Source organism: Pteronotus mesoamericanus, unplaced genomic scaffold (assembly GCF_021234165.1).
Source record: "Pteronotus mesoamericanus isolate MK-2021 breed Mesoamerican mustached bat unplaced genomic scaffold, CSHL_Meso_final contig_1189, whole genome shotgun sequence".
NCBI classification, from domain to species: Eukaryota; Metazoa; Chordata; class Mammalia; order Chiroptera; family Mormoopidae; genus Pteronotus; species Pteronotus mesoamericanus.
In genome coordinates, this window is record NW_026555038.1 from 51,986 (window position 1) to 77,959 (window position 25,974).

At 38.0% G+C, this 25,974-nt stretch overlaps 1 protein-coding gene across 1 annotated transcript in view; it reads right to left on the bottom strand.

The window, feature by feature from the left end:
* Positions 1-16,530, bottom strand: part of CTR9 (CTR9 homolog, Paf1/RNA polymerase II complex component) — a 31,977-nt gene extending 15,447 nt beyond the window's left edge. Inside the window, exons 1-7 of the mRNA XM_054582792.1 lie at positions 16,274-16,530; positions 14,743-14,841; positions 12,404-12,643; positions 11,780-11,897; positions 11,219-11,308; positions 3,418-3,566; positions 2,391-2,498 (exon numbers count right to left, since the gene is read on the bottom strand). Of these exons, the coding sequence (XP_054438767.1) occupies positions 2,391-2,498; positions 3,418-3,566; positions 11,219-11,308; positions 11,780-11,897; positions 12,404-12,643; positions 14,743-14,841; positions 16,274-16,318 (849 nt within the window). The 5' untranslated portion in view covers positions 16,319-16,530. The remainder of the gene's footprint in view (positions 1-2,390; positions 2,499-3,417; positions 3,567-11,218; positions 11,309-11,779; positions 11,898-12,403; positions 12,644-14,742; positions 14,842-16,273) is intronic.
* Positions 16,531-25,974: the final 9,444 nt, after the last annotated feature.

Here is a 25,974-nt window from a genome sequence, read left to right on the forward strand (position 1 = left end):
AATACAAGTCATTTTTTTTTTAATCCTCACCTGAGAATATGCTTTTATTTTTTTTTTTGAGAAAGAGAAAGAAACATCAATCGGTTGCCTCCCATATGGGCCCTGACTGGGGATCGAACCCGTAACATTTTGGTGTACAAGAAGATGTTCCCATCAACTGGGCCACCCCGCCAGGGCCAAATGCAAGCAGTTCTTTATCTTCAGCAGTGGAAGGTGACTAGCAATGAATATGAAAAACGGAATAATTCTGTTTTGGTTCAAGGAAGCTGTCCTAACAGCTGAGAGCACTGATTATTAGACATGCACCCAAGTATTTAGAATCAATCCTTTGTTCTTTTCCAGTAAAAACCAAACTAACTTGTGCAACTGTTTTATATTAAACAGTACACTTCATTTGTTTGTAAGATACATTTCTATCTTCTCCCTAAATAGTTGCCTTTTAGTACCATAACAATGATAGCATAAAGCTTAATTAATAATTCACTATGAAAGGGGAGTATGCTTCCATAGCAAGAGGGAGTAAAGCATCATGGTTAATAGCTGTGTGACCTGAGGTTATTAACTGTCTCATTACTCATCCATAAAATAAGAAATAATGCTACCCTATACTTCATAGAATTGTTGTGAATATGATATAAATTCAAGGAATGCACTTTTAACACTGCTTGGCATTTAGCAAGCATTGAATGCATACTAACAGCAACACAGTACTTACTAATGGGGATTGATACAGTTTTGTAAACTTTTACCTAAATCACTATTTAACTAGTCTAAAGTTCTTAGTATACTTTAGAACCTGGTTTCCATATGGCAAATTAAACTTTCATGCTTACTGTATAACTTTGTCAATGAAACCCTGGCTTCAGTACTTAAGAAATCTAAAATGCTATTGTTTCTATAGTCTTATTGACAACTTTAAAAATTATATCATAATCAATATGCAAAAATTTCAATGACTCTTTGTTGCCTACATAAGTGGGTGCGAGCTCCTTACATTACACAAGTGCCCCACTTGGATGCCATGTATCACCTATCATGAGTCCGCTGTACGCTTATGCTGGTATGAACTAAACTACAAGGACTATCTCACTGAGCTGTGCCTTTCCTCTTTCAACTACCTAGTGACCTCCTCTTAAAATCCTAGTTTAAAAGATTTTCTTTTTTGGTGAAAACCCCCTTTTAACCATGTGATCACTTTCAGTTCTCTACCACAGTAGGGTAAAGACCTTTATTTTTACATTCACATTAGTTTACATATTGGTTTTCTACAAAACTTCTTGAGTGCAGAAACCATGTCTTACTGACCTCTACATTCCTACCACAGAGTTGGGTACCATATAAAGAGTCAGTAAATGTTAAATGAATAAATAAATGAACAAATGTACCCACCCCCAGATACAAATTCTAATTTGAAGCAACCACTATGGAAAGCAATATGGAGGTTCCTCAAAAAATTAAAAATAGAATTATATATGACCCAGCAATCCCACTTCTGAATATTTATCTGAAGAAATCCAAAACACTAATTTGAAAAGGTAATGCACCCCTATGTTCATTACAGCATATTTACAATAGCCAAGATATGGAAGCAATCTAAGTATCCACCAATACACCACTGGGTAAAGAAGATGTGGCACATATATACAATGGAATATTACTTGGCTCTAAAAAAGAAAGAAATTATACCATTTGTGACAACATGGATCAACCTATAGGGTATTATGCTAAGTGAAAAAAATCGGACAGAAAAAAACAAATACCGTTTAGATTTCATTCATATGTATAATCTAAAAAAACAAATGCACAGACAAAACAGAAACAAACTGATAGATACAGGAAAAAAAACTGATGGTTGTCAGATGGGAGGGAGACTGGGGAGCTGGGCGAAAAAGGTGAAGGGATTATGAAGTACAAATTGACAACTGTGAAATAGTCATGGGGATGTAAAATACAGCAAAGGGAATATAGTCAATGATATTGTAATAACGATGTGTGATGTCAGGTGGGTACAAGACTTAATGGGGGAATCATCTTGTAAGTTATATAAATGTCTAACCACTACGCTGTATACCTGAAACTAAAATAATATTGAATGTCAACTGAAAATTGATTAAAAAAGTTTTTTCTTTTAAATTAAATTTATTAGGGTGACATTGGTTAATAAAATTACATAGGTTTCAAGTATATAATACTATATCATCTGTATATTACATTCTATGTTTATTGCCCAACATCAAATCTCCTTCTGTGGCCATATATTTGAACCCCTTCTACCCATTGCTATCCCTCCACCCTCTTTCCCTCTGGTAACAACCATACTGTTGTCTGTATCTATGAGTTGAAAAAAAATTTTTTTTTAAGTAAAGAACTTAAGAAATGACTTATCCTACCTTTTTGAAGAAAAAGTGATTTGCCAAGTGGTTCAATACCATAGGGTTGCTAGGGTCAATAGTATAGGCTCTGGAAAGAAGCTGGACACCGTTTTTGATGGAATCAGCCTAAAAGAAAAGCAAGGATGACAGGGCTGAGTGAAAACATTACTTAATTTGACTTTTTCTCTTTTCTTTATAGTCTGAGGAAATAAGGTTATATAAATCTAAGTTCGGTACCAAAATATAGCTCTTGTTTTAGTTGACCTTCACCAGGAATAAAGCATTTCAAATAGTGAGTCAAATTCTGAGAATTTAGTTTTCTTAAAATTAATTGCAGAAGCACCTCCACTGGAAACCTTGTCTAGGCAATTACACACAGGGGAAGGCATGACGGGGAGCTTTTTTCTCAATACAGCATAGAACTTCTCTAAAAGAAAGCCTTTTATTCTTTCCCTTTCCTTTCTCCTTATAAGGCTGATAAAATGAAATGCCTGGGGATTAGCAGCTATCTTGCAACTATGAGGTGACAGATACCATAAGGAAAGGCCACGTATTAAGGGAGGAGAAAAAAATATAAAACCCTGGGTTTGATGATTCTGAGGTGCCAAATTCAAGTCTAGCTGATTCAGTATATTTAAGTTACTACAGTGCGTGCTTTTTGTTTGTTACTTGCAATCGAAAGCATCCCAAACTCATACACAGTCAACAATCTCATATCTGAGATTCTGAAATCCAAAAACCTCTAATAATTAAGGTGGCTTTTTTTTTTTTTTTAAATCTTGGTGCAAGCTCACTCAGTGGCAAACTTTACCTGAATCGTGGGGGCTATCCTATTAGTGTGAATAGTCACTCATTTGGCCAGAGAAATATATGTTCGCATTTGGACTTATGTCCTAATAGCTGGGTGTTCTATATTATGTAGTGCAAACACCATATTACAGTTCTATAACCTGAAATCTTGATTTCTAAAACACTTTGGCCTCAAGAGTTTTAGATAAGGGACCATCAGCCTGACAAATGAGCCAGGATTGTTTCACTCACATACCTCTTTATTGTTGAGCTCTAGAACAGCCAGTCCAACCAATGCTCCCACACATTTGGAATTGAGTTCCAGGGCTCTGCTGAACGCAAGACGAGCTTTCTCCAGTTTGTTAAGTTTCACAAAACAATGGCCCATTCCTAAACGAACTTCCGCTAAAAAAGTGAAATCAAACTTGAGCATTTTTAAGATTTAATTTTTTAAAATGCTTTGCTTAAACACCTTCCATTTATGAGTTGCAAAAATCCTAAAATTAACCTCAGTATAACTACATTAGGAAATCTCGTAGTATATCATAAATTTGATTTCACTGACGGTTACTACTCTCATTATCTCCCCAACCCTGACCCTTCATCATGGACACCTATCTCATTGAAGAATAAAACACCTATAATACAGGTGTTTTTCTTGTCTTCCAACACTCTTGGCTACACTTGACCTTCAATATCCTAATTTTTGAAGAGCAGTTTTAAAATAGAGAACAAAAAACTTTCTTAAGACTGTAAATAGTGTGACAAACTATATGCACATACTATCACTCCCTTCACAGCTATACTTACACACACTACCCAGTTTCAAGGCCATGCCAAAACACAACCACATGCCTACCTAAGGAACCTTTCCTCTGCTCATTAGATCCTACCCCTTCTCATCTATTTAAGGATAGTGCTCCGGCAACCCTCCCCTATTTTTCCTTCATCATCAAACTTCCATTCTCTACTAGATCATTCTTATAAACATCCACCCATCTTTAAAAAAAATCTTAATTCCATTTCCCTTTCCAATTGTCAACCCTCCCATTTCCTGTTCTTCCCTTAATAACAAAACTTGAGATCTATCTACACTTGCTACCTCTAATTCCTTTCCTTCCATTTTTTCTTGAATCCACTCTGAGGATCTCACTCCCACCATTCCAGTAAAACTGCTCTTATTAAGGTCACTAATAATCTGTATGCTGCAAAATCCAATGATCAATTTTCAATCCCTATTTTACTTTGCCTAACATCAAAATTTGATACTGCCCGACACCTTCTTCTTCTGAAAACATTAAAAAAATTGTTCTATTTTTTGCCCTGACCACCGTGGCCCAGGGTGCAAACCAAAGGGTTGCTGGTTCGATTCCTAGTCAGGGCATATGCCTGGGTTACAGGCCAGGTCCCTGGATGGCAGCATGCAAGAGGCAACCAACTGATGTTTCTCTTGCACATTGATGTTTCTCTTCCCTTCTCCCTCCTTTCACTTCTCTCTAAAATTAAATATATAAAATCTTAAAAAAAATAATTTATTTCAAAAATTTTTATTTTTCATTGACAGTTGACATTGAGTATTATATTAGTTTCAGGTATAGGGCACAGTGGTAGACATTTACATAACTTACCAAGTGATCACCCTGGTAAGTCTAGTACACACCTGGCACCATACATAGTTATTACATTATTATTGACTATATTCCCTATGCTGTACTTTACATCCCTGTCACTACTGTCAACTGCCAGTTTGTACTTCTTAATCCCTTCACCCTTTTCAACTAGTGCCCCAGTCTCCCTCCTCTGTGGCAACCATCAGTTGTTTTCTATGAGTCTGTTTTTCATTTTTTTTTCATCTTTAGAATCCACATATAACTGAAATCATATGGTATTTGCCTTTCTCTGTCTGATTTATTTCACTTAGCATAATACACTGTAGGTCCATCCATGTTGTTGCAATGGTAAGATTTCATTCATTTTTGTGGCCAACTGATATCCCGTTGTAGTCCAATTTGTTAATTTTTTCTTTTGTTTCCCTTGCCTAAGGAAATATATCAGGAAAAATATTGCTAAGAGAAATGTTGGAGAGTTTATTGCCTGTATTTCCTTCTGGGAGTTTTATGGTTTCCAGTCTTACATTTAAGTTTTTAATCCATTTTGAGTTTATTCTCATAAATGGTACACGAAGATGGTCTAGTTTCATTTTCTCCATGTGTCTTAAAGTTTTTAACCCATTTGAGTTTATTCTTGTAAATGGTGTAAGAAAGTGGTCAGTTTCATTTTTTCCATGTGTCTGTCCAATTTTCCTAATACCATGTACTGAATAGACTATTTTTACCCCATTGTATATTCTTGCCTCCTCTGTCATATATTAATTGTCCATATAGGAGTGGGTTTATTTCTGGACTCTTTATTCTGTTCCACTGACCTATGTGTTTGTTTTTATGACAGTATCATGTTTTGATTACTATGGCCTTGTATTTTGATATTAGGTAGTGTGACACCACCAACCTTGTTCTTTCTCAAGATTACTTTGGCTATTTGGGGCCTTTTATGGTTCCATATAAATTTTTTTATTTTAATCCTCACCCAAGGATATGTTTATTGATTTTAGAGAGAAACATTTATGTAAAAGGGAAACATCAATCAGTTGCTTCCTGTGTACACCCCAACCAGGGATCAAACCCACAACATTTTGGAGTATGGGACACTGCTCCAACCAACCAACCGACCCAGCCAGGGTTAAATCTTTGGATTATTTGTTCTAGTCCTGTGAAGAACACCATTGCCATTTTGATAGGAATTTTACTGAACCTGTAGATTGCTTTGGGTAATATGGACATTTTCATGAGGTCAATCCTTGCTACACTTGAGCACAGTAAATGCTTCTATTTATTTGTATCTTCTTCAGTTTCTTTGTTCAATGTCTTACAATTTTCTGAGCATAGGTCTTTTACCTCCTTGGTTAACCTTACTCCTAGTTTTTTGCTTTTCTGATGCAATTATAAATGGGACTGTTTTCTTAATTTTTCTAATATTTCATTATTGGTATATAAAAATGCAACTGATTTCTGAATATTTATTTTGTATCCTGCTGCTTTACTGAATTCATTTATCAGTTCTAGTAGTTTTTCAGAGGAATCGTTAGGGTTCTCTTCATATAGTATCATGTCATCTGCAAATAATGACAATTTTACTTCTTCCTTTCCATTTGGAAGCCTTTTCTTCATCCAGAATTCTTTGGATTTCTTCATTTTGTCTGATTATTGTGGTTTGGACTTCAAACACTGTGTTAAATAAGAGTGATGAGAGTGGACATCCCTGTCTTGTTCCCGATCTTAAAAACGCTTTTAGTTTTTTCCCAATTGAGTATGATGGCTGGGGTTTGTCATATATGGCCTTTATTATGTTGAAATGTTCCCTCTATTCCCACTTTACTGAGGGTTTTTACCATAAATGGGTGCTGGATTTTGTCAAATTCTGTATCTATTGATGCAATCATATCATTTTTATCCTTCATTTTGTTTATGTGGTGTGTCACATTAATTGATTTCTGTATATTGAATTAAACGTGCATCCCAGGAATAAATCCCACTTGATCATGTATGATCTCTTTAATGTGATGCTGAATTTGGTTTGCTAATATTTTGCTGAGGATTTTGCATATATATTAATCAGGAATATTGACTTATAATTTTCTTTCTTTGTAATGTCTTTGTCAGGTTTTAGAATCAGGATATAGCTGGACTCATAAAATGAGCTCAGGAGTCTTCCTTCCTCTTGAATTTTCCAGAATAATGTGAGAAAGACAGGTGTTAATTCTTTGAATGTCTTGTAAAATTCACCTGTGAACCCATCCAGTCCAGGACTTTTGTTTGTTGGACCCCTTTGATTATTGAATCAGTTTTGTTGCTTGTAGTCTGTCTATGCAGATTTTGTTTCTTCTTGATTCAGTCTTGGAAGACTGGATGTTTCTAGGAATTTATCCATTTCTTCCAGATTGTCCAACTTGTTGGCATATAATTGTTCACAGTACTGTCTTATACTACTTTTTCTGTGGTGTCAGCTGCCACTTTTCTTTCTTTTCTGATTTTATTTATTTGGGTCCTCTTTTTTTTCTTGATGAATCTGGTTAAAGGTTTATCAATTTAGTTTATTTGTTCAAAGAACCAGCTCTTGGTTTGGTATTTCATATTTTTTTTTTAGACTTTTTTATTTTCACTCTGATCTTTATTATTTCCTTCCTTCTACTCACTCAAGGCTTTCGTCTGTTGTCCTTTCTCTAGTTCCTTTAGGTGTTAAGGTTAGATTGTTGAGATTTTTCCTCTTTCTTGAGGTAGGCCTGATAGCTACGAATTTCCTCCTTAGGACTACTTTCACTGCATCCCATAGGTTTTGGGTTGTTTTGTTTACATTTTAATTTGTGTCAGGGTATCTTTTTATTACTTCCTTGATCTCATTGCTAATCCACTCATTGTTTAGTAGTATGTTATTTAGCTTCCATGTGTTCAAGTTTTTCATTTTTTTCCTTGTAACTGATTTATAATTTCTTAACATTGAGCTCAAAGATGCTTAGATATGGTGTTGATCTTCTTAAATTTATTGAAACTTGCTTTGTGGCCTAACAGGTGGTATATCCTGGAAAATGATCCATGTGTACCTGAAAAGAATGTATATTTTGCTGCTTTAGGATGCAATCCTCTAAAAATCTATCCAGTGTTGTCCCCAGGGTGTTAAAGTCCCCTACTATAACTGTACTATTGTTGCTCTCTCCCTTTATGTCCTTCAATATTTGCTTTATATATTTAGGTGCTCCTATGATGGATGCATAAATGTTTACAAGACATACCCACTTGTTGGATTGGTTCTTTTATTATTATGCAATGTCTTTCTTTGTCTCTTTATTATAGCCTTTGTTTTAAAGTATATTTTGTGTGTCATAAGTATTGCTACCCAAGCTTTTTGTTCTGTTTCCATTTGCACGAAATATCTTTTTTCATCCCTTTTCTTTCAGTCTTTGTGTTTTCTGACCTGAAATGGATCTCTGTAGACAGCATATACCCGGGTCTTGTTTTCTTATCCATTCAGCTACCCTATGTCTTTTGATTGGATCATTTAATCCAGTTACATTTAAAGTGATTATTGATAGGTAGATAGTTATTGCTATTTTATTATTCATATTTATATTCCGCTCTCCCCCCACCCATCTTCTTCTTATAAAAGTTCCTTTAACATTTTTTGTAATATTGATTTGGTAGTGATGAACTCATTTTTCTCATCTGTGAAGCTCTTTTGGTCTCCAATTTTAAATGTTATCGTTATTAGGTAGGGTAGTCTTGGTTATAGGTCCTTGCTTTTCCTCACTTTGAATATTTAATGCCAATCCCTTCCAGCCTGCAAAGTTTCTGTTGAGAAATCAGCTAACAGTCTTATGGGAGCTCCCTTGTAGGTACCTGTCTTTCTCTTCCTGCTTTTAAGATTCTCTCTTTGTCTTTCACTTTTTCCATTTTAGTTATAACGTGTCTTGGTATGGGCCTGTTTGGGTTCATCTTGTTTGGGACTCTGCACTTCCTGGACTTGTGTCTGTTTTCTCATCAGATTAGGGGAAATTTTCAGTCATTATTTCTTCAAATAGGTCCTCAATCCCTTGCTCTTTCTCTTCTCCTTCTGGTATCCCAAAGATGTTAGCATTGTTATGTCTGATGTTGTCCCCGGAGGTCCCTTAAACTATCCTCATTTTTAAAATTCTTTTTTTGCTTCATCTATTCTACTGTTGATTCCTTCTAGGGTCTTCTTCATTTGTTATTGTATTCATTTGTGACTGGTTCTTTGTTATGGTTTCTATGTCCTTTTTTTATGCTTACTATCTCTCTGTTGAAGTTCTGAGTTCATCTACTCTTCCCCTAAGTTCCATAAGCATACTTAGAAGCATTATTTTGAGCTATGTATCTGACAGAATGCTTGCCTCCATTTCATTTAGTTTTTTCTGGAGATTTCTCCTGTTCTTTCATTTAGGGTATTTTTTTTTTGTCTCCCCATTTAGGCTGCCTCTTTGTTTCTGTGAATCAGACAGATCTGCTGTCTTCTAGTCTTCACAAAGGAGGCCTATGTAGTGTCTTGTGGGGCCCATTCTCCCTGATCACTTAAGCTGGGTGCTCCAGGAGTACCCTTTGTGTGAGTTACGTGTGCTCTCCTGTTGTAGTTGAGCCTTGATCACTGTTGGCACATCCACAGGTGTTGACCCTCAGACTGACTGTGAGGATTGGCCACAAACACAATGCATGAGCTGCTATCTGAGGGTTTCCCCATGTAGTGGAATTTAAGCCAGCAGGGTGGGAGGCCTGCCAAGATTTCCCTTTGGGTGTGCTGCTTGTGAAGCGAATCAGTTGGTGCTTTCTTGTAGTCTAAGGCCAGCCCCCTGCGTGTTTTTTCTGGGATCTCTAGCAAGGGACTTGATGCAAATAAACGTCAGATGCTGCATGTGACTGGCCCTGGGCTACCTGTTAGGAGCTACTACTAATCAATCCAGAGTTGGTGGCTGCCTCTGCTGGGCCTCAGTGTGCATGGAAGAATCTAAGCTGTGAACCCAAGATGCCATCAGTACTGGGCCTGGGGCAATATAGCAAAAGGCCAAGGCAAACTGAAACCTACTATCACTTCCAGCTGTCCATTTGCACAGCGACTGAAAGAACCCCAGGCAGTAGGTAAGTATTCACCAGGTAGGTGTAACTGGTGTTTACCAGGTTAGCATAGTTTCAAACTTGGCACCAGTGCTGGGTCTAAGGCCATTCAACAAAGGTCTCAAAAGTACAATGAAGCCAGCTGCCACCTGACTGGGGCCTTTGTGGTGGGGTGGGTTCTCAGGGATTCATCATGGTGGAGCTAGTAGAGTTCATCAGGCTAAAGGAGATTAAGATCTGGCCTATGAAGGGAGGGTTCTGCACAGGAAAGGTGGTGCCTGCCAACCATGTGGAAAGACAACCCTTACCCTAAAGTCATACAACTTAGTTTCTCCCTGTGTGTCTCTGGCATGCCACAAGCTTGACTGGCATTTCTGGAGAGCTTTTCTGGAAAGACTACAACATGGTACCAGGCTGGCTGCCTCTGACAGAGCCCCCAGCCATGCAAGAGTTGGCCTGGGTGGGGCCCCAGGGGGTTGTCAGGGTGAAGCTAGTGTAGTTCACCAGGCTAATGCTATGTGAGGGGAGTGCTTAACCTAGGAAAGATGGTGCCCATGGACTATGAGGTAGGACTCAACAAAGGGGCATTGGAGGCTGTCCCTCTAAACCTAACCCTGAAGCCATATAACTCAATTTCTCCCTGTGTGACTATGGCCACCATCCCTCCACTCAGGGTGAATGCTTACAAGAGTGGGTTTGTGCATTGTCCCTTTAAGAGGACACATGAGTTTCTGGAAACATTTTACATTTGATTTCAAGAATATTGTACTTATTCTCTTTTCCTTCTCTATTTCTGGCTGCTCCTTCTCAGGCACCTTTGCTGATTCTTCTTCATTTCTATAACCCTTGAATGTTAGAGTGCCCTAGGACACCATCGCTGGACCTCTTTTCTGGCTATTCTTACTCTTATGATTACTGTTTCAATGATGCATTTCCCTGGTTAACCTTTCTACGCAACCTACCCCCAGTGCTTCTTGTATTCCTTTTCTGCTTTATTTTTCTCCTTAGCCCTTACCACTATTTTATATAGTATACATTTTATTCATTTTGTATTTCTCACTGGAAAATAAATTCCATGAGTGCAGGGACTTCAGTTCTTTGCTGTATTCCCTAGGTCTAGAACAGCGACTGGCACATAGTTGGTACTCAATAAAATTTTCTAAAATAATGAGATTTTAGAAAGAAAAGTAGTATATGGAAAAAAGACTATAGTATGATCTACTATTCAGCTTCTGAATCAAACATGTTTTTAAAAGTCTCAATTCTGCCATTTCAACAATCCTACAAGTATCTTTTCACAACTAACTTTATAAGCAACTGCCAAATCCTTAATATTTTAAGTCTAAAAATGTTATTTTAGACTTAAGGTTTTCCCCTTACCTGGACATCCTGGGTTAGTACGTAATGCTTTTTTATAGTAAGCAAGAGCTCCTCTGTAATCCTTCTTGTTGAATGAAATGCAAGCTTTACCTGTAACAATTTTTAAACATAAACATATACTAATTAAAGAACACAAGTCTCATATGCTCTATACTCACCTAAATCAAGTACATCTCAACAAGAAATACCTGAGAATGGTGAAAGTGATTTCTTATTAAAACTTATTTTCCATGAGGGTATATTAACTTATACCTATAAATAGAAGTCCTGTCTTTATATTAAATGTTAATAATATTGAAAATAGCTTAGAGTTGTCCAAATAGAGACTGTTTACTAGCTCTTTAGAAGTGGATAACAAACTGTTTTTAATTAATATAAATTTATTTCTATAATTTCAATAGAAACAATGATCTATTGCAGATAGTTACATTTTTATAAGGTAAAGCTCTTCTACTTTGGTGTCCAGCCCATTACTTAAGGAGCTATTTATTACAAAGAGATATATTTCAGGCATAGGCTGAAAAATATAGATCCATAAGGTGGTTGCTGAAAATGACTTACCAAGAAGGGCTGGAATATTATTTGGAGACTGGTTGAGTACAAAATGAAACTGTGCATCAGCCTGATCCATTTTGTCACCTTCAAGTAGGCAGAAGCAGGCTCTTCCCAACAAATGGTTCTGAGAAAGTAATGCATCATCTTAGACGACTTTGCCAAGGACTAATCACAATTGAACATGAGCGTATAACACAAAAATGAAAAGCATATAGAAAGGAGGTACAGCATCACCAAAATTCCTCTACCAACTATAAGGTGTTTGAAATAGTAATAAGCAATTCTTAATAACAAACTGAGAAATTACCCTCAAGTGCAACAAGGTTTCTGTGAAAAGAACAATGACAAAAAGAAAAGTTCAAACTCCTTAAAATATGCTTGAAATCACCTGGAGATATTGAAATTACTAACTAAACATGTGGATAACTTTTACCTGTTAAATTACTTCAACAGTACAAGGATCAAAGAAATTCCAGTTTTAACAAGGGACCCCTCTTAATTTTGACTATTTATATCAACTAGGCTACTTTAGGAAAAATCTTTCAAAATAATCTATTGCCTATCACACACATTTTGCTTTCATGTGGTATTTTTCCTTTCATAAATTCAAAGAAATATGACTTATTTTACCTGATCATACATAATAATTTTATCAGCCATTGTATACAACAGGGTTGCCTGTGTAATAAGATCTTTCTTATTGTCCTTATTCTTTTCCTTCCGAGCCTGCTGTACATAGTAGGCCGCCAATGTATCCAAGCACGTCATCTGGTCTTTTTCATGGTCTCTGTAGTCCAAATTGCCATCTATACGTGCTGCTTCTAACAACTTTACAAACTCTTCTGTTTTTCCTTGCTTGTAGTATTCCAGCTATAAGGTAAAAGAATCAAATAAGAGTTACTAAAGCATATGTCCACAGAAAAAGCTGTATACAAATCTTTACAGCAGTTTTATTTGTAATGGTTGAAAACTGGAAACAACACAATTGTTGATCAAAAGGTGAAGGGGCAAACAAACTGTACTTTATCTGTACAATGGCTACTGTTCACCTATAAAAATGAAGGAACTGTTGATACATACTACAACATAAATAAATCTCAAAATAATTATTTTGTGTGAAAGAAACCAGGCCAAAAGGAGTACATACTATATGATTCCATTTATATAAACTCTAGAAAATGCAAACTTAATCTTTAGCAACAGAAAGTAGATCAGTGGTTACGTGGGCACTGTTGGGGGCAGGGGAGAGTTTGGAAGAAAGTTTTAGGGGCGATGGATATATTCATTACCTTGATTGTGATAATTATATCACAAGTGTTTACATATCCTAAAACTTCTCAAATGGTATACAAAAAATATGTGCAGTTTATTATAGATTAATTATATCCAATTACACTGTAAAAAATTAAAATCATTACAAATGCTTCCAACTTCTTACCCAGCAATATTTGATTTCAAACTAAATCAGAGCCCAAGAGAGAAAGCAATAATGAGAGATATAAGGAACTGCAAATGGAAAACTTACGTTCTGTAACTTTGGGCTTGTTGAATAACTTCTCTGAGCATATGTCATTTATTAATAATAAAAGGAATACCAATGATTTATTAACCACCTACTATGGGCCACATACTATGCTAGGAGCTCCATATACATTATATCCAATCTATACAACCATCCTTAAAGTTAATACTAATGCCTGCATATTTTAAATGAGGAATCAGGCTGAGAAGGTATATTATTTGTCTAAGGTCACATGGCTAGTTAGCAGCCATGTTGGAATTTGAACAAAGGATTCTCTAATCCCAAAGCCTACACACTTTTCTCTGTAGCAATCTATAACCCATAATGTTTCACCAATTTATTTTATCACAGGTACCATGCTAATCCTCCAAAAATCAAATTTATAAGTGCTGTTAAAGGAAACATTTGTACTTAAAAAAAAATCAGAGTTACCTTCTGATTTTAAAAATGTGTGGTGAGCATTAGTGACTTATTCTGTATAGGCTAGGAAAACTTAGCACTTTAAGTCAGAAAGGCACTGTTTGTCACTGCAAGTACTTCTCTGTAAATCCACATCTAAGGAACTCTTATTAAGAGGCTTGAGAGGGAGAGAAACATGTGTGAAGAGAAATATCAATCGGCTGCCTCTTGCACGTCCCCTACTGGAGACCTGGCCCACATCCCAGGCATGTGTCCTGGCTGGGAATGGAATTGATACAAGCCCAATTCCAGACCTACCTCTCTGACCCTTCAAGGCAGCATTAAGACCCTCCTATGTATGGTTACATAAAAGTAACTTGTGGCACACTTGCTTAGGAATAAGGATTATAGTGTTTATTACACTATGATAATCATTTATTATAATGTTCCCATAGAAAGGAAACATTATTATACAGCTGGTGCTGGAGAGGTTGGAGGGTGGTAGAATTTTAGGCTCTCTAAGGTGATTTTTCCTGAGAATATCCAGTAGCATTTATGTTAGAGAAGGGACCAAACAGGGCAAATAACTTAAGCCTGAGATAAACTTCATCCATAAGGGCTTTTGTGAGCTAGCCTGAAACCTAATCATTTTCTAAAATATTTTATGGGAAACATTTTATTGTTATAGGAGACAATGTTAAGTAGTAATGTTTATATCCTGACACCTTGTCTTTTCTCAATTTATCCTTAAATATTAAGCCAGTCTTTACTGAATAATCAATCACTAAATAATCGGATACTTAATATAGAGTACTATTTACCTTAAACGAATTTTGCTTTACCAAGATACACTAATTTACCAGTGGAGTACCACATCATTTAGGAAACTGACCTTTTTGTTCCATAAATGGTAATAAAATTAACTTCCACACATGGTACAATTAACTTATTTATCGTGCACCCAAACTGGCCATTACTGTATCTGAAAACAAAACCACATAGTTTTCCAAGACAACATATAAAAAATATTTGTTGCATGAATACTGACCGCCAAAGCAATCCATATGTGCAGTTGTGTGTGCTCCTGTTTCAAAATACTGATAACTTCATCTCCCTCTGGTAACTGATCGAAGTCAAGTTCAATGACCTAAAACAAAATGAAGGTTTTTAACTTCTTTCTTTTTAAAAAACATTTATTTATTTTATAGAGAGGGGAAAGAAGGGAGAAAGGGAGGGAGAGAAACATCTGTGAAGAGAAACATCAATCGGCTGCCTCTTGCACGCCCCCTACTGGAGACCTGGCCCACATCCCAGGCATGTGTCCCGGCTGGGAATGGAATTGACAACAATTTGGTCCCCCAGGCCAGCACTCAATCCACTGAGCCACACCAGCCAGGGCCTTTTTCATTTTTAAATCCACATTTCTTTACTGCTTTTCCTGACTATACATCAATATGGATATATGTAGGGTTTGTGTTCACTTTCAGAAGGGCTGAGCAACTGTACATACTGAGTAGCACATGTAAGTCGATTATACAGTAATATTAAAGAAAATGCATAGAGAAGCAAACAAATCCTGTTAGTTGTCTTCAAATAACCAGGACTATAAAATACCTACAAACGCTTTGTTTACTCAAAAATAACAAAGCCAAACCTGCTTGACATATAATGCGGGCAAAGTGCAGGTAAGCATACAGAGGCTCTGATGTCATAGGTCTGACAATCCTCGAGGCAATGCAAAGTTGAATGCCACTGTACACATTAATCTTGAAGGCAGCATTTGTGTGTCACAGACACTTTTGAATGTGGGTACAAAAATAGTAGTAGGAAGATGTTCAGAATTAAATAATGGTGATGGTGACACATGTTTGTGAATATTACTAAAAAAACCACTGGACTGATTTTATGGTAGGTGAATTATATCTCAACCAACCAACCAAACAAAAATAAAAGTATGAGATATCCAATAAGAGAATATCATTGCTGAAACTTCACTCAGATAAGTCACAGGCCACCATGAAGGAAGCGTCGGGAAGGGAAAGGAGATTAATTCCATCAGAACTCAGAACAGGCTATATATCATGAGGGCTCTATTTCGCTGATGCAGCACCTGTGTGATGAACACAGTGCACCATGACAGAATCGAGTTTCTAAGGGAGAAAGGGCGACATCCTATATTTTCCCAGGGAAAGATAGAGTACTTGGTTTGAGCGGCAGAGCGATCACGGTGACCTCAGCAACCACCTCTGTGAACTGTGAGGTGCTTTACAGTTTGTTGTGCACTCTCACACCCCTGCGCCCGCGAATGAGGAAAAAGGCAAGACTACTGTCAAACGAACAGGTTGGAGAGAAACTTTCAAGAACTCCTGGTGTAGCCTCTAGGCTGCAGGAACACAATGTTCTCAACCTGGGAGGACGCAAGGGCTGGGGAAGAAGGTAAACAGAGCTTTCGCTGGTGATTTCGACCTGGGCTCCTGGGGGAGTGTGTGCTCTCGCTTCCTAAACGAAGCTGAGAGAAAGCGGGAAGAGGGGATCGTGCCAGTTCATCGCCCCAAACCTCCCCCATACGCGACACTTACCTCGTCAGTGTCCCGGAGGGGAATCTCGATGGAGCCCCGCGACATGCTGAGATCAAAAGGCGAGCGGGCGTCTTGCCCCGCCGCTCCGCAGCTGGTACTCCTGGCTTCTGGCTCGTCCAAGGTTAGCAGCGGTTTGTGGTCCGGTAGTGTTGACTAGCGCTCTGCGGAGCCACCAGAGGTCCGGTTTCTCCTTCCGTCAGCCGCTTAAACAACGAGCAGCAGACAGCATCTACCACTTCCGGAAGCCCCGCCCCCTGCCCCCGGAAGCACTCTGGCGGAGGACCTATAGGACAGCAGAATCTGAAGCTTTCTTTAACCTAACCTCCACGCCCCTCCACTGGCCAGCTGATTCAGAACCAGAGCCCCTCTCTCCCTACACTAGACTATGTACACCAAAGGACGGACGCCCCGCCCCGAGGTGGGTGGGACGACGAATGAGGCGCAGGTTCCGGGCCTGGCCACTGACTGACGTGTGACCTCTGGCCAATGCTATATCAATCCTCAGAGCCCCCGACTGGCCTCTGGAGTGGGCGTGGCCAATCAGTCGTCTTTTTTAGATGGCTGTGACTATTTCAGTCACTCATTCTCAACCCAATTTTTGGTTCCTCGGTTAGCAGCTATTATGAACGAGTTATGCCTATACTACATTTGTAATCAGTTTAAATATAAATGTTACATTTATTCTCCAGTCATTGTTGATAGTTAATGTATTTTTTGTGCGATTTTTTTTGTGGAATTTTTTTTGTGGGATTCTTTGAAGCATATAAGAATCTGCTAGATTTGTGACTTTATTAAAATTGTTGAAGAATTTGATTAAACCTGTAGCCAATGTTTTGATTAAATTATAGAATTTGATTACATATGTTTTAATTGCCATTTTCATTAATTATAGAATATAATTAAATTAGTCCATAATCAATGTTTTGATTAAACCAGAGAAGAATCTGATTAATAAATTTGTAAACAGTTCAGTTTTACCTCCCAAACTGTCTCTCAGATGCATGTATTATCTTCTTTTCATCTCCACCATCTCCATTCTAGCCCAAAGGATTATCATCACTTTCCTGCCTGTGTTGCTGCAGTAGCCAACTCTTTACCAAAACTTCATCAATTCTGCCCTCAAACTCCAATCCAGCTTCATCATGTTACACACTTATCTTTTATTTTTAATTAATTTATTTATTTTTTCAAATACATTTGTCTCTGCCTTCCCCTACACACTTATCTTTAAAAAATAGCAGTTTAATGTTTGTTTTTCCTTCCACCTCCATAAAAACCTTTAAATGGAAACTTTATTAAATTTATGTTTTGATTAGTTGCATAACTATTTCAACATTTGGAATTGTGCTGTCCAATACAAATATAATGCTAGCCATGTAGGTAATTTAAAATTTACCAGTGGTCATATTTAAAAAGTTAAAAGAAATATGGTTATTTTAGTAATATATTTTATTTAACCCAATGTATCCAAAATATCATTTTGACATGTAATCAATATACAAATTGAGATAATTTACATTCTTTTCATATTAAGTCTTGGAAATCCAGTATGTATTTTAGTTATATACTTAATTCTGTTGTTTAATTTTAAGTGGAACTACTGGATCTGTATTAATATTTTATAAAATATATATTTGAAACAAGAGATTCACATAGTTGAGTTTTCCCAAACATATTTAAAAGTTTTCCAATAACTGAATCTACTACCAGTTTAAAATTTAAAAATAAATAAAATTTAAAAATCAATTACTCAAGTTGCTTTAAATATATTTCAGTTGTTCAATAGCCACATATATTTAGTGAACACTGTATTGGACAGCACAGCACAGTATTTCTAGGAAATACTGGTTAATGCATTTTGAGGTTTATACGATGAGCACTAAACAAAAGTACACATAGTGACGAATATTATTCTCTGTGCCCAAAGCCCCATTGCCTTAAAGACCCTGGCAATGCCTTTGAGTTAGTTTTTCAGTTACCAGAAACTGAAGGCATCCTAACTGATAACAAAAAATACTGTGACTGAATAATAGGAGAACTCAGTTGAGATTAGAATTTGGAGAAAGTGACATATAAGCAGCAACTGGGAAGGCAAGTAAAATTTGGCTATGTAAAGGCTATAGGGGAGTATGTACCAGACAGAGACAGTGGGTTGGGGAAGAGCTTTGTGAACCTGAAAGAAGGTGTTTTATGTTCCATGTGACTGCAACATAAAAATGAGGTGGAGAGAAGTATGAGTTGAGGCTGAAGACATAAGAAGTAACCAAATCATGCAGATTTACCTATGTGAAGCAAAACCAGCACTTTGCCCTGCTTCCAATATGAGTAAATATACACAGTCCACAGTAAAAAAAAAAAAATGCTTAGCACTCTGAGGTAAACCAAAAAAGAACAGTGTCATACTACCCATAGTTTGCAAAGCGAATGAAACCTCCAGCGTTTCCCACATTACTGACTCCCTAACAAAAGGAATGTTTTTTTGTTTTGTAATGACTTTTGCAATTCTAACTTTTGTTAAGTCTGAAGATATGCAATAATTTGGAGGAATATGGCAATTATATGACAAAATTGTTCTTTTTCCATAAACCAACAAACTATAAACCTTATGACCTTAGGGTGGGAGGTGTTTGATGAACAGTACTTCTAAGGCCTGAACTTTTACGAGTGTTTTTCTAAGGAAAGATTTTTAAAAATGTTTTTGTTTCTGAGACTTCTTTTGACATAGGGCATGTTAAAGAATTTTGATTTTATCTTAGGTGTTATGTAACTGAAACGTTTGAGACGATTTGTATGTGTATCAATGAGTATATGATAGAGAGAAAGAGAGAGAGTGAGAGAGAGAGAGAGAGAGAGAGAGAGAATTGGTTTTGTGGTTTTAAAAGATTGTTCTGACCACATTGTGGAGAATGGATTGAGTGTTTGAGAGGAAGTAGAGAGACAATTTAGGAAACTACTGTACATGTGACATGTGATAAATAGCTAGGAATAAGTTTAGAGTATATATTATATATCCCTCCACTTCCCTCCTCTGCCACTACCATATATAAAATTATATATGATACATACAATATATTTTATATATAATAAACATATGGAGGCTTCCAGTTAAGATGGTGACTATAGGCAGACATGGCTCACCTCTTTACACAACCACATCAAAATTACTACTAAAATATAGAACAACCATCACTCAGAAACATCAGAAACCGAGTTGAATGGAAGTCTGACAACTAGAAAATCGGGTTGAATGGAAGTCTAACAACTATGGAATTGAAGAAACCACATCCATCCAGACTGGTAGGAGAGGTATGGACATGGAATGGGCTGGCCCCACACCCACATGGATAAAAATTTGGGAGAGATATCTCAGGAGCGAGGAGTCCTAGACACACACCAGGCCCCCCAGCCCAGGATTCCAGTGAGAGGAAGACAAGTTCCCCCAACTTCTGGCTTCGAAAACCAGGGGTGATTGAATCAGCAGAGGAGGCTGCTAGAGCTTTAAGCAGTTCCTCTTGGGGAATACACACATGGACTCACCTACTCAGACTAACTCCTTCTGGGCTCCAGTACCAGGGTAGCAGCTTGAAAGGCACCAGTGGTGTACAAGGAGAGACTGAAATGTCTGGCATCAGGCTGAGCAGAAGCCATTGCCTCTTTGCTGAGCCATTCCTCCTCCTAGAGCCAGTAGGCTGATGTCATATCTAAGACTATATCAACCTGGCTAACATTGTGTGACCCACCTTGGAGATCCACAGAGGCTCTACCCTCTCAATTTATGGGCTCACCCAAGCTGCTTTTCCATAAGAATTGCTCATCTTGGCTCCTAAATCCTGTCAAACAAGCAACAGCTGGCTTCAGTGAGCCCTAGCAGCAGCTGGATTAGAGTCACAGCTTGGCTTCACGTGGGAATCTCTAAGCCCAGCACAAGTAGCAGCCATCTCAGATTGCTTCATAACTGAGGGAGGGTGTTCCGGATAAAACACATGTGGGGGATGACCTTGGCCTGCACAACGTGGGAAACCCCAGGGCCAACACACCCAGTGGAGAGCTACAGACTGTGCTGGAGCACCACCATTCTGCCCCTGCACAACTGATCCTCCATGGAGGGCAGACGGTGGTGGTAAGTGGTCACAGCCAATCCTTGCATCTGACTGGCCTGGGTAAATCCCTCCCACTGACCTGCCAACAGTAACCATGGCTCAATGACAAGAGGAGGGCCTACTAAGCCCACACAAAGAGAACACCTCAAGTACTCTGCTTGGGTGATGGGAGGCTGTGCCACTGGACCCTATAAGACACCTACTACATTAGGCCACACTACCAAGATAGGGAGTCATAGCAGCTCTACATAATATATAGAAACAAACACAGAGAAGCTGCCAAAATGAAGAGACAGAGAAACATGGCCCAAATGAAAGAACAGATCAAAACTCCAGAAAAAGAGCTACATAAAATGGAGATAAGCAATCTATCAGATGCAGAGTTCAAAACACTGTTTATAAGGATTCTCAAGGAACTTAATGAGGACCTTAGCAGCATTAAAAAAAGAAAAAAAGCCCAGTCAGAAATGAAGGATACACTAGTGGAAATAAAGAACAACTTACAGGGAAACAACAGGAGGATGGATGAAGCCAAGAATCAAATTAATAATTCGGAAGATAAGAAATCTAAAAACAACCATAAAGAACAAAAAGAAGAAAAAATAATCCAGAAAAAATGAGGATAGCATAATCAGCCTCTGGGCCAACTTTAAGCGGTTCAGCATTTGCCTCCTAGGGGTACCAGGAGGCGAAGAGAAAGAGCAAGAAATTGGAAATCTATCTGAAAAAAATCATGAAAGAAAGTTTCCCTAATTTGGTGAAGGAAATAGACATGCAAGTCCAGGAAGTGCAGAGTCCCAATTATGATGGAAGCAAAGAGGCCCACTCCAAGACACAGCATTATTAAAAGGCGAAAGTTTAAAGATAAAGAGAGGCTCTTAAAAGCAAGAGAAAAGGCGTTACCAGAATGTTGCCAGGTGGGAGAGGGGAAAGGGAGAATGGGTGAAGAGGTGAGGGGATTAAGAAGTACAAATAGGTACTTCATGACCCATGGACATGAACGATGGGTGGGGGGGAATTGCCTGAGGGAGTAGGGGGCACTGGGTAAAAGGGAGAAAAAATCAGGACAACTGTAATAGCATAATTAATAAAATATAATTTAAAATATATAATAAATATATATTATAAACTATAAAAATATATTCTTAATATAGTATACATATGTTATATACAATATACATATATAATAGAAATTATAAAATATAAATATTCATATTAATCACTAGACTTGTTAATGTATTGAAAAAGTAATCTCAAGGACTTCCAGGTTTCTGGCATGAACAACTAACTGGGTGAATGGAGTGTCATTTTCCAAGATAGGAATGATTAGTGGATGAGTGCATCTGGAAGATCTGGAGCTCAGAAGACAGTTTCTGAACTGCATAAATAAGTCTGAGAGCCACTGTTGTATAGATGAAATTTAAAACTCTGACATTGGATGAGATAATCTAGAGAGAGAAATGTAGACTGAGAAGAGAAGGGCCTAGGACAGAGCTCTGAGGGATTTTAGCATGTGGTGGGCAGATAAAGGAGGAGGATCAGTGGAAAAGATGGGAAAAAATCACCTGGCAACGAATGGGACTTAAACGGCACCTCTTGACACAAGTAGCTACAAGCAGGTTTTTGTTTTTCCCTAACTGTAGCAGATACTGGGTAAGTTAGATGGTTTTAAGGTGTAGATCCTAATAGGACAAAGCCACTTTCTCAGGCCCTCTTCCCCAGAGCTAGCTGGACCCCCATAGAGCATGACTGACCCTAATTGCTTTATGAGCCTTTATTCTCAGGACTAGAAAATTCCTGAAACACCCTGAAGACTCAGAAGCTCTGGGAACTTAGGGAACAAGACGTACCAGACAACAATGACCACTGGACCCTGGACCCTAAGACAACATTGAAACAAGTTACAGCCTAACTGAAAACATCCTGCTGTACAACCACCCTATTACCTGATAAAAACTCACAGCCCTAACCCCTCAGTGCTGGTGCTGGTGCTGGTGCACATCTCTGCATCTAGCCCTTTCCCTCCCTCGGGAAAGTAAAAATAAGTCCTCCTCTCTGCACTTTCTTCTTTTTGTGAATCCTTTTGAAACCAGAAAAGCTGAATTCGTCCTGCCAGCCCCGATAGGCAGAGACAGGGACCGAATCTTTATGGGCACTTGATTCAGATGGCCAGTGATCTGAGAAGAGGGTAGGTTTGTACCCTAACAGACCCTCTTAAAGTCCATTTTAAACTGACCCTTTTTATGAGAAGAAACGTGTAGGTAAGGGGATTGGAATTCAAGGAAAAAGTTGATTCGATAACAGCTGTAGCATTCTTTCATCTGTGTCCTGGGCAGTGGGCCTCTTACCCTGGAGCGCAATGGCTCAGATACTGTCTTGATTGCTGGCAGCCCTTCTGAGGCACAGAGCTGTAACTGCTCATGGTCTCCTGGAGTCTAACGCGTCATACCTTCAGTTCCTGAAACAATAACTTTTTATAGACATTGATTACTAAGCTTATTAGCTATTACCTGAAACTAACATTTTTCCAACATTTGAGTCTCCCATCATTCCACCATGGTTAGTCTAAACTATCTTATTTCTACGAGATCAGTTTCATATGGAAGTACTCATTTTGTTGTTGAGTATGTATCTTAACATTAAACCATATGGTAGGTGGCTTAGGAATATATTTAATTGCAGGTCCACTTAAGGGGACTCATTGTACGCAACAACAAGCTATGATAAAGCACAAAAAAGTTTTTAGCAAAACTGAAAAAAGTTGCACACTCTCCAGCTGGGGCTATATTAGTGACTTTTGAGGAAAAACATTTCCCTGTTCTTTGGAGTTACCACAGGTTCCCAATTATAAATATTAAAGTAGGTTATTTTCTTATTGATATGCTTGAACAAAGTATAATTTCAAAGGCTTTCCAGGGGAGTACAAACACCTATAACACATGTAGTGACTTTGTTCAACTCAAGTTCCTCCTGCAAGATTCAGAGATGTTTAGAACATTTTCGCTAAATATATCCAAATATTTTTTATCTCATTTGAAAGGAACAAGTTCTCTATAACATAGGGTTAATCAAAAGTAATGAAAAGAATATAAGTCATTATTTTCAAAATTATGACTTTCCAGTCTCCTTTAAGTTCAGCGGTCCATTGTTCCTCCAGTGCTTTCTTGACTCTGATGTGATGAATCCAAGGTTTTATTTCTGCCAACTTCACCACAGTCAGGGGCAGTGAGGAGAACGTCCTGAGGTTCAGTCCACTGTTCTTCCAGTTGGCTTTTTGGAGATGCTGTCATCCAAGTCTTGAGCAGCACCTTATCCCCAGACTCAAAGGAATGTAGCCTTACCTGTGGGGGAGAGGTCTCTAACACAAGCAAGGTCATTCATTACAGCTAAGGTCTGACTCAGATGTACATTTTCTTTACCTTCACTTCTTGATCTATATGCATATCTACTACCCCAGTCATAACCTGAAATTGTCTCCTGTACACAATTTCTTGAGGACTCGGTTGAATCCCACTTGGAGAGACCACCCTTATCCTGAACAAGGCAATAGGTACAGCTTGATCCCAATAGAGATGAGCTTCCTGACACAGCTTGGCTATATTTTTCTTCAAGGTGTGATTCATCTTCTGTACCTTCCTAGAAGCCTGAGGTCTCCATGCCCTGTGGAGTTTCCACTTGATTCCTAACAATTTACTAATCTTCTGTGTAATTTCTAAAACAAAGGCAGATCCATTATCATTCTGGGTGCTGCTGGGTAGGCCAAAGTGAGGAATTACTTCCTTTAGTAAGGCTTTCACTACCTCAAGGATTTCTCTGTTCTAATAGCATAGGTTTCTACCCATCCCGAAAAAGTGTCTGTCTTCACGTGTGTCTATGTCCTAATTTCCTCTTCTTATAAGGCTACCAGTCATATTGGATTAAGCCCCACCCTAATGACCTCATTTTAACTTAATTACTTTGTTTAAGACCTGTCTCCAAATACAGTCACTTTCTGAGGTACTGGGTGGGGAGCGTTAGGGCTACAAAGTAAGAATTTTTGGGAGGATACTATTCAGCCCTAACAGAGCCTATCAAGAGGATAAGTCTTTGAAGTTGCATTTTTAAATTATTGTTTTCTCTGTCAATTGTTAAAATAAAGCTTGTTTTGAAATCAGAACATAGGATCATTAGTAAAACATTTTAGGCTTATAATTTCACATTACTTTTGTCTAGGCAATTGTTTTATAATCTATGCCTCAGTTTCTTCTGGATTTTCAATAAAAATTCATCTCTAAAACATGAGCCTATTTTCAGGAATTTAAAACTACATAAAATATTCCCTTAGGTAAGAATTGGGAAGGTAGAGGATAAAAGGCCTAACTTGATTGTCAATAATACTTTGATTGGAATCTTTGTTATGGTAAGTTAGGGTAACCAGAGAATCTGCCTGCCATAAACACCTAGATATGCTAGAGTAAAAAACAACAAGAACTACAAAGTAAATGTCCTTGTAAACGCATAGCTGAGAGAGCTAATAATCTGAGCAGTAGGAATTTAAGCATCTGGTAAAACCACCCAGATAATGGTCGGTATAAGCAGGATGCTGTTCTCCATTATTTCAGGGACTTGAGTTTTAACGCTCACGTGAAGACAGAATTAGCAGCTTTGGACCCATGCTGGAAACCTGAAAAGACTACAGCCTAAGTAAGAGTGGGTGGGGCTAAAGTAAAAATCCCACCAATACATATTACAGAGTGGTTATAAAAGTTGCAGATGGGGTGGTAGTGGTGGTGGAGGCAGACTGTGAAAGAGGTGGAAGAGTCTGTTGTGAACTTGCAACCACAAGTCTACGTCTCAGGTAGGGTTGGTGTTTGACATTACCCACTGGTACTGGAAGTTCCCAAGGCAAGAAATCAGCATAGAAATTATTCCTAAGTGTGTGGTATCCATGGGATGCATGGTGAAGTTACTTACTTCCTCTAATGAGATTAAACCAGAGTAACAGGCGTTGAAATTTACTTGTGTGAGCACTTTACATGCTGAAACTCATTTAGTATTCAGAACAACCCTATGACATGGGTACAGTAATATGTCAATGGTGTGGGTCATTGAGGGTGGGTATATATGTCTCCCAGGACTGATGTGAAATAAAATGAGGTATAATGTGATTGCTTATGTGAAACCATTTTGGAAACTGTGACCCTGTGCTTTATTCCTTGGGATTTTCTCACTTCAAGTAGGACACAGACTCCCAAACTCTTCGCTTTCTCTTTCTTTTTGTCCCCAAAGATAAGACACACAAGATCCCTTCTTGTTTTAAGGATTTTATTACTAATCCTTATTGAAGAAAGGAAGGAAAGAAGATGGAATTTGGGGTGGCTTTGAAAGATGGATAGAATTTGAATAGGAAGAATGTGGAAAGAGTATTTCAAGCAGAGGCTTTTGAGCAAGATCTTAAAGGCAAGAATAACAGTCTTTAGAGTTCAGTGACATGTAACCACATCTTGGCATTATAACTGACCAATTTTTTGACATCCATTGTGATCCTATCTTCTCCAAGAAGCCTTCCTTGTTAACATCCTTCAAGAATCTACCTCCTTATTTTTCTTATTGTCTCCAAAA